Below are 10266 nucleotides of genomic sequence, written 5' to 3'. Positions count from 1 at the left end.
CTTGGTATGTGCGTGTGTTCACTCCCACTGTACACGCTTTACATTTTGTGCATTTTAAAAATCCTGATTTCTTCCTAAGCCAGTCTGCCCCACTTTTCTGTTTTTGAAGTACTGCCGGTAGCATGTTAGAAACCAGCATTTGCTTGAAGGATCTAGCTTTCCTGAAGGTAATCTCGGGTCTCTTTTTCACAAAACTCTGTAATACTGGGTCATTGGCTATAAGATGCCAATGCCTGTTGATTATTCCCCTTACTTCCTTATGTTTTTTGTTGTAGGTCGTGATCATCCTTATTTGGTTCTCTGATTGTTCTTCTACATTACCCTGGGGAGATTTCTTGAACAGAATATCTTCTCTGCTCCTCATTGGCTTTACGAATGGCACTTGTGATGTTGGAGTGCGAATAACCTCTAGATTTGAATCTCTTCTCCAGGGTATTGAGCTCCTTCTCTAGAACCATAGCATCACTGCAATTACGAATTGAACGCAGACTCTCCCCATAGGGGATACTTCTAATGAGGCTGTTGGGATGAAAACTGTCCGTGTGTAGCAGTGTGTTCACTCCTGTGGGTTTCCTGAATAACTGAGAATGGAGTCGACAATCTTTTACATAGATTGTTAAGTCGAGGAAATTAAGGGAAGTAGCACTCATTTCACTGGTGAATTTTAAATTGAGATTGTTGGACTGTATTTTCTTTACAAATTTCTGTGCACTTTCCTCTGTGCCTCTCCATACTACAAATAGGTTGTCTATGTAACGACTCCACTGCAGTATGTGGTCCCTCCATTCGTTGTGGAACTCCGCCCGGATCACCTGCTCCTCCCACCAGCCCATATGCAAATTTGCATAGCTGGGGGCGAAGCAGGTGCCCATCGCGGTCCCACATATTTGTTTGTACAGTGAGGACTCAAAAAGGAAGTAATTGTTATTCAAACAAACTGATGTCATAGCCACCAACATCTGTGAATGTAACCAGAGGTTGATTGGTCTTGCCCTGAGTGCATGTTTGATGGCTCTAAGTCCATCCTCATGCCTGATGCTGGTGTAGAGTTTCGTGACATCAATGGTCATGAGGAGGTAATCATCTTCCCAAGGAAGATCATAGATCTTCCGCAGGAAATCTCCAGAATCTTGGACATACGAGGGAAGTTGTTTCACCAAGGGGCATAGAAAAGCATCTATGAACTTAGAAGTATTCTCTAATGCTCCCCCAATAGCGGAAATTATAGGTCTTTCTGGGGGATTTTCGGGGCATTTATGCACCTTGGGGAGTAGGTAAAATACTGGTGTTACTGGATTGCAAATCCCAAGAAATTGCAGTTCCTCTTCGGAGATTAAACTCTGACCATACCAATCCTGCAATTGCTTATTGTATTTGTCAAAATTCTTAGTCATTTCCCCCTCCTTGGTTTTGACATAGTTGTTCCTGTTATTAAGCTGTTTATAGCTCTCAGTTGAGTATTGCTCTCTGTCCCACAGGACAACATTTCCCCCTTTATCCGCATCCCGTACAATACAGTTGTTATTAGACTTCAACTTTTTGATTAAGGCAAAATACTCCTTTTCCTGCTTAGAAAACGTTTTATGTTTTACACTGGAACATTTTTCAAGGTTTTTTAGATCATTTACAACCAGTTCGTGAAAGATGTCAACAGTGTCCCTCACATATATATAACATTTCTATGGCAAAATGAAACCCCTCATTTTGTTCCTTTTCAAATTAAATGTATTAAGTGTTACCACTTTATTCCAATCAAGATGAATTCGGGTGTGCCATACTTTTGTCATAAGTAAGACTGTTAGCGTTCTAGTTGTTCTTTAGAACACTCTGGGACATTCTGTCATTGGGCTATAGTTGGACTACATCTGGCTGATATTTGGGCTACATTTGGGCTCTTTTGTCTCTGGTGGCCTTCTTGGGAGACTGCATATCAGCATTTTTTCAATGAAATATAAGAGGATTTGAGAAGTCACTCAAAATATGCCCTAATTTTTCTTTCTTCAGCACTAATTATATTTTCTATGGCAAATTGAACCCCCTCATTTTGCTCCTTTGCAAATTAAATGTTTTAAGTGTTAACACTTTATTCCAATCAAGATGACTTCAGGTGTGCCATACTTTTGTCATAAGTAAGACTGTTAGCGCTCTAGTTGTTCTTTAGAACACTCTGGGACATTCTGTCATTGGGCTATAGTTGGGCATCTGGCTGATATTTGGGCAACATTTGTTTTTTTTTGTCTCCGGTGGCCATCTTTGGGCTACATTGGGCTACATTAGGCTACATTGGGCTACATTGGGCTACATTTGGGCTCTAACATATATATAGCCCAATATATATTTTTTCAAAGTTAATTTTCGTAAAAACCACTGGAGCACATATCTTGAGACATAGCAAAGGCACATCGGGCTACCAGTCCCTACAATTTTGCCAAGTTTGGTGCAAATCCATTCAGCCGTTCGGGCTAAAAGTGAGTTTAACCGCCCTATGGAAATTAACATGGGGAAAACACATTTTGGGACCCCCCTTTTATCTCGGCCCCTGCTTGACGAATCCCCCCCAAACTTTCAGGGAAGGACCGGAGCTCCGTGAGGCAAATTTGAGGAAATTCTCAGGCAGACTCGTCAACGGACGCCAAAGTTATTCACAATAGAATTTTGAGATTTTGCATTGAAAAAAATCCTAACTATAACTACCTACTGGCGACCGCCAGTAGGTTATATATATATATATATATATATATATATATATATATATATATATATATATATATATATATATTACCTACTGGCGATAGCCAGTAGGTATATATAGTTAGGATTTTTTCCCTATGGGATTTCTGAAAATTCTATGTCTAATAACTTTGGCGTTTGTGGACGGAATTGGCTGAAATTTTCAGGAAAATGGCACATTTTGTTTCTGAGCAGCTCCTGGAAATTTGGGGGGGTTCGTCAAGGGGGGGCCGAGAAAAAAGGGGGGTCCCAAAACGCATTTTTCCCATGTTAATTTCCATAGGGCGGTTGGACTCACTTTTAGCCCGAACGGCTGAATGGATTTCCACGAAACTTGGCAAAATTGTAGGGACTGTTAGCCCGATGTGCCTTTGCTAGGTCTCAATATATGTGCTTCAGTGAATTTTGAGAAATTAACGTTTAAAACAAGATATATATCTGTAACAGCGCTCTGGGCTGCGCTCCGGTCCGCTTACTTTTCGCGTATCGGAACTTTGCGAAGCGAAGCTGATTGGCTCTCCGGTGTCTGTCAACATTCTAAACAGTCCGGTGCGGCCGCCATCTTGTCTCTCGGTAGGATCGAGAGACAAGAGGAGGCCAAAACAAAGGGGGAAATGAAGGAAAGGGGGCAAGGTAGACCCCTTCTGATCCCCTAGGATTGATGAGGGGATATTATAGAGTCACGCTGGGCCCAAAAAAAAAAAAAAAAAAAAATTCCGATTTTTTCGCCGTAAAGACGCGTCTTGGTACGCGAACCGGGCAGCTAACCGGGAAGCTAACTGGCAGTGTAACGGGAGTCTGACGAGTAGCTGATTGGCTGTCAACATTGTAAACAGTCCGGAGCGGCCGCCATCTTGTCTCTCGGTAGGATCGAGAGACAAGAGGAGGCCAAAACAAAGGGGGAAATGAAGGAAAGGGGCAAGGTAGACCCCTTCTGACCCCCTAGGATTGATGAGGGGATATTATAGAGCCACGCTGGGCCCAAAAGAAAAAAAAAAAAATTCTGTTTTTTTCGCCGTAGAGACGCGTCTTGGTACACGAACCGGGCAGCTAACCGGCAGTGTAACGGGAGTCTGAGGAGAAGCTGATTGGCTGTTATCATTGTAAACAGTCTGGAGCGGCCGCCATCTTGTCTCTCTGTGGGATCGAGAGACAAGAGGTGGAAAAAAAAAAAGGTGTAAATGAATGAAAGGGGTAAGGCAAACCCCTACTGAACCCCTAGGATTGATGAGGGGGCTATTAAAGTTCCCTGGGGGGTGAAAAAAAAAATTGCGATTTTTCGCGGTAAAGGTGCTTCCTGGTACGTTAACCGGGCAGCTAACCGGCAGCGTAACGGGAGTCCGACATATTGTGTTTTTTGAACGTTTATGATATGTGCACGTGTGGATTTTGTCTAATTAAGGTTAAAAAAATATATATATATCTTTAAGCGTGTTCTGGCGCGCTTACGTTTTGGGTTTGGTTTGCGCTGCAGAGACGATACGTCACGGTTATGCGATGCATCCTGAGGCGTCTCACGGGCTACGTGATACGTCACTTAATAAAGAATATATTTTACAGCTATAGATATTAGCTTTTAAAAAACCAATGAAATTCACAGAAAAAACCATAGGTTATAGACCATATATAGTTAGGAATTTGCATTTACAAAACCTTGAAAATTCACTGAAAAAACCATAGGTTATAGACCATATATAGTTAGGGATTAGCATTTAAAAAACCTTATTTTACTCACACAAAACCATTGAAATTCCATATATAGTTAGATGCACTAACTATATATCGCGGACCCGCAATCCACTGCTAATGATGTCACATATTACATCATTCATGACATGGTCAGTGACATCACTGATGACATCACTGATGACATCTCAAATGACATCACTGATGACATCACTGATGACATCTCAAATGACATCAATGATGACATCACTGACATCTCATTTGACATTACTGATTACATCACTGATGATATCATTTATGTGATAATACATCTTCAGACTCTAATATAACCTTAGATACACTCAGTGTAAACAGGCACTCACAGACTGTCACACATCCATGGAGTTACCCACACACCTAGTCAGTCATGCAAAGAATCAATCCCACCTCCATTTCCTCAACTATACAGTTATACACACCTTACTTATTCAAACATATACTAACACATATTTACTCTCTTATACAATCCTTGATACAAGTTCACAATGATTCATACAGCCACTCTCACATTCACTGGCTCTTATGTTCAGTTATTTATATATGTCAACTCTCACATGGAGTGTGTTTTACATATGTACTTACTTTAACATGTAGAACTGAGATATCCATTCACTCACCAATATACTCATGCACACAGTCAACTGTCCATACAGCTGTTTCTACATGCACTTTTGAACCCATACACCTAGGGAATCAACTGCTCACACATCTATGCACAGAGTTATACACCTCCCAGCCACCCACACACATACTCAGTCTCCCATACAAATACTTGGGCAACCATTCAATAACCCATATAGTTACTGATATAGCTACTGATTTAAACATGCAGCAGTTTACAGAAGAACATAAATAATGATTGCCAAATTAAGACACTTTAATCACTAACCCATGCACTCAGTGAGACACATTTAATCATTCTCTCATACAGTCAGTCATGCACCTACTAAATCCTTCATCCAGACACTTATACATCCACTCATTCTTCAATATGTAAGACATATTTTAACTTTACAGAAACATACAGTCACTGGGTGTTGTCATCAGTGATGTCATCAGTGATGTCATTTGAGATGTCATCAGTGATGTCATCAGTGATGTCACTGACCATGTCATGAATGATGTAATATGTGACATCATTAGCAGTGGATTGCGGGTCCGCGATATATAGTTAGTGCATCTAACTATATATGGAATTTCAATGGTTTTGTGTGAGTAAAATAAGGTTTTTTAAATGCTAATCCCTAACTATATATGGTCTATAACCTATGGTTTTTTCAGTGAATATATATATATATATATATATATATATATATATATATATATATATATATATATATATATATATATATATATATATATATATATATATATATATATATATATATATATATATATATATATATATATCCAACCAAAACCTTCTCCAGTAAAGAAAAAGAGATCCGGGCCACTTGGAAGTGCAAAGCGTGATTTTTATTCAATGGCTTTCTCGACGCGTTTCGCAGTCAATTCTGCTTTTTTACGAGACAGAAACCAAACAGGAAGTGCTGAATAAATACAGTCACATGGTATTGAATTCATACTCATGGAAAACAGACTACAGGTAAATTCACGGGCTGAGTCCGGTGTAAACAAAGACTCGCTGTGCAACAGAATGGACACAATAAGGCACATATGCAACAGAGATTGAAGTTGCTAATTAACAGTCTATAAAATAAATAAATTATATTAGCTCACATTGGATACTACTCATGAAGCCCCAGTGGGCACAATGATCGCACAAAGTTGCGTGCAATGGTTGTCCGATTAGAAATTAATTGCAACCGAAGGCTGGAAACATTGTAATCATCATTTAGTGAGTAGTTATGCCCCAGTGGGCACTATGACAGCCTTGAATTCATTCATTCGTACTGTCGAAACATCTTCAAGCATGCAAAGCCATATTTATAATACTGTAATTGCGCCCAAGTGGGCAAAACCAAATTTGTTCCAAAGTTTCAAAATTCAGCGAAGTCCATTCATACATGTCATGCTCATCTGAGGCTCTTAATAATCGGACAGATTCCCAAAATTGGTCACCAGGCAACTCTGTAAACCAAAAAGTGAGAAATATGTAATCAGTGACTGTAATATAAGTGATAAAGTGATAGAGAAAACAGTATTAGTTAAAAAACGGCAGATATATACACAGACAAACCGACAAGTTAACCTAAATGCACACTTAACTCCTCATGTAAATTATGGCCATTAGGTTGGGTGGTCCTGTACTTGATGATTAGTCTAGATTCAAGTCTCCTCATTTCCTTTATGCGGTCTCCTCCTCTTTCCCTTAAAGGGACTGTCTCCAGTACACAGAATGATAGCAAGTTCGCATTGCTCTTATGGTGCGTTGCGAAATGCCTAGCAATGGGATATTGCTTATCTCCATTGGTTATGGCTTGCATGTGTTCGAGCACTCTTTTTTTGGCCTGGTGTTTGGAGCTGCCGATGTAATGCAACTGGCAGGGGCATTTCAATGCGTATACAACATGGTCGGTAAGACATGTTACATGCTTGGTGATTTTGAATTTACTGGCATCTTTGGACAGTTGCACTTCCTTAATGTTTTTGCTGTTGCGACAGGCTTTGCACCTGCCACAAATGTAAAAACCTTGTACCGGGTTCCTCTGTTTAACAGTTTTGGGTAAGAGAGTTGAACAGAGAAGGTCTTTCAGGGATTTGGGTCTCCTGAAAGTGATTTGGGGGTGCTCAGAGATTGCTGGGGCTAGGTCCTTGTCTAGTTTTAAAATATTCCAGTATTTGCTCAAAGCATTCCTCACTCCCCTGGAGTCACAGTTGTAATCAGTGATAAATCTACTGATCACCCCTTCGTTAGGCTGACTTTCTGGTGCAGTGGGGCTGAGGAGGCTTATCCTGTCTCTTTCTTTTACCTTGGCCAGAGCCCTGGCTATACATTTTCGACCATACCCTCGTTCTTTGAACCTTTCACTCATGAGGCTCGCTTCTATGTTGTAGTCTAATTCATTAGAGCAGTTTCGTTTGGCTCTAAGGAATTCCCCTACAGGGATAGAATTGATGAGGTTGGTCGGGTGACAACTCGAGGCGTGCAGTAAGCTGTTCCCAGCCGTACTTTTGCGGAATAGGGTCGTGGTGAGAGTGTTATTCTTGTTCTCAACCCTGACATCCAAGAATTCAATCACTGTGGGATTCGTATGGCAAGTGAAGCTAAGATTAAGGTAATTAGAATTCAGATCTTCAACAAAATCCAACGCCTCTTGTTGGCTCCCACTCCAGACAATAAAAATATCGTCTATGTAGCGTAGCCAACAAGCCACCTTGGTCGAAAACGCCGGGGACTGGTAGACCACCTTCTCTTCCCACAGTCCCAGGTAAAGACAGGCAAAACTGGGCGCAAAACAAGTCCCCATCGCCGTGCCCAGTAGCTGATGGTAGACAGTCTCATTAAATAGGAAAACATTCTTAGTGAGGCATATGTGTGCCATCTCAAGAATCATCTCAGTGTGGAGAAGGTAGGAGATAGACCGATTTTTGAGGAAGTGTCTGCATGCCTCAATGCCTTGTTGATGGGGAATACAAGTGTAAAGGCTATTTACATCAAGAGTCATGAATAGCCAATTAGGGTCCCAGGGCATGTTATTAATATTCTGAAGGAAATGGCCTGAGTCTCTAAGATATGAGGGTAAGTTAGGGACCAGAGGTTGTAAAAAGAAGTCCACATATCTTGAGGTGTTTTCCCAACAACTGCCCCTAGATGATACAATGGGTCTCCCGGGGGGATCAGTTATATTTTTATGAACTTTGGGTAGGAGGTAGAGGGCGGGCATTTTAGGGTGTCTATTGAGAATGAAATTAAATTCCTCTTTGCTAATGAGCTTCCTTTCCCTCCATTCATTAAGTTGTTCCGTGTATTTGGAGACGCAGGCAAGATAAATTGCCCTATTGCTTTTCTCATACTTAGTGCAATCACTTAACTGGGATAGGCCTTCATTAATATACATGTCACGGGGTAACACCACCATATTTCCCCCTTTATCAGATTTCTTGATGACAATTTGTTTGTCATCACACAAGGATTTGATAGCCTCAAATTGTGCTTTAGTTAAATTGTGCCTCACATGGTTGTTCGACTTGGACAATCTATCAAATTCTTTAACCATCGCTTTTTCAAAGAAATCAATTGATTCGTTAGCAATTTGCGGTAAAAACACAGATTTCGGTCTAAAACCGCTTTTAAAATTCAAACCAATATCCACATCATCGGGTATTACATTGAGCATAGGATTATCGAGCGTGTCCAAGTCTCCTTCCAGTTCATGGAGTAGATGCAGCGTTTCCACATCTTCACCTGTGATACTGGTGGGCACTTGTCTAGACTCGCGGGTCTCAGTGGAAAGTTTCGTGGCATGCCACTTCTTTAGGCGCAACTTACGGGTAAAATAAAAGAGATCAATACGACTTTGGGTATAGTCAAAGGAGGAGGTGGGGCAGAAGGATAATCCTAAGGAAAGTACCTCTCTCTCAGCCGTGTTCAGCTCCCTGGTAGATAAGTTGATGATTGTGTTAGACTCCATTATTTTCCTCTCCTTTGGCCCCTTGTCCTGGATCCCACTGGGCTCGATATGTTGCTGGTGTTCATGTTCACGTTGTTTCTTCCGGCGCCTTTCCCGCCTTGACCTCGTCCTTTTCTTCCTCCGGATGGTTTGTTTTGCCCAGTTAGTCTTCCCTGGGCTACCATAGCGAACTCCATTAAAATCTTCTCTTTTGGGCTCATAAGCTCAGGATTCTGTGGTGGTAGTGTGCTTGGCCCAGCTGGGGCTGCAGCTTGTTCCCTTGAATCAACATGCTCCCTTGCTTTTGTGGCATTTGTTTCGTTGGAAGAAGGAGATGGTGTAGGCTCCTGTATGGTGACTGATCGCAAATGATCGTATCTTTTGGCAAAGGTCAACACTTGGCCGCGCTCATAGTCATTGCGGTCTCGTATGAATTTACTTTCTTTCTTGTCACGTATTTCTTTCTCCAGTTTTTCAAGCTTAATTTCAAACTTTGCCATTTCGCTGTCAAAGTCCTTTTCATTTTCGTAAAGGCTTTTTAACTGGTTTGTAATGGACTCAATCTCTGAAGCCAATTTTTCACAGTGTTTATTTGCATATTTTACGAGAATTTTGAGCATTCTCATAGAACATTCGTGACTGTTCCCCGCCCATTCTTCCACCATATCCGGGTCCGGGTCTGCGAGGGTCGGCGTGGTGTAGATCCTCAACCCCCTTGGTACTCTGTCTACTTCAATATATTTTTGAAGTGTGGTGGCTTCCCACCATTTGCTTTGTTCTGTCACCAATAGCTTCCACAAGGCATTCCAAAGGTTCTGTTTGTTAGGGCCAGTGCTCCTCTGATTCACGTTCTCAGAGGTATTGCTGGAGGTGGGTGAGTCAAGATCGGTAAACATGCGGCTTGCTGCTTCATACCGCCGTTGGTTCCTACTAGAAGCCATTATCAGTGCAGTTTTTTTAGGTACATGCGGGAAATATGAGCTTCCGCCTGCTTTGCATTGGTGACACACTTACGCAACGGTATACGTAACGTGTATCAAGCCTTAAGCCTCTCTGAACAAAAACGCTGTGATGTTGTGGCTCGTGATCGACGGTATTACACAAACATACGTCAGTAACGGAATACGACAGAATACACAGGCACTCACCAATCCAGCTGGCGAAGACTGGGTAGGCGTTTCTGCTCGTACTAAAGTTGTCCTCCGTTACTGATTTGGAGATATATTTTCCCAAGGGA

The 10266-nt window shown here is 41.4% G+C and overlaps 1 protein-coding gene across 1 annotated transcript; it reads right to left on the bottom strand.

Annotated features, from left to right (window-relative positions):
- Window positions 1-9049: 9049 nt before the first annotated feature.
- LOC147711740 (uncharacterized) lies at window positions 9050-9970 on the bottom strand. Its single transcript, XM_086920229.1, has one exon. The coding sequence runs from the start codon at window positions 9968-9970 to the stop codon at window positions 9050-9052; it is 921 nt and encodes a 306-aa protein (XP_086776355.1).
- Window positions 9971-10266: the final 296 nt, after the last annotated feature.

The sequence above is a fragment of the Lissotriton vulgaris genome, chromosome 5, assembly GCF_964263255.1.
Source record: "Lissotriton vulgaris chromosome 5, aLisVul1.2, whole genome shotgun sequence".
NCBI lineage: Eukaryota > Metazoa > Chordata > Amphibia > Caudata > Salamandridae > Lissotriton > Lissotriton vulgaris.
This window is presented reverse-complemented; position numbering and strand designations above follow the sequence as displayed.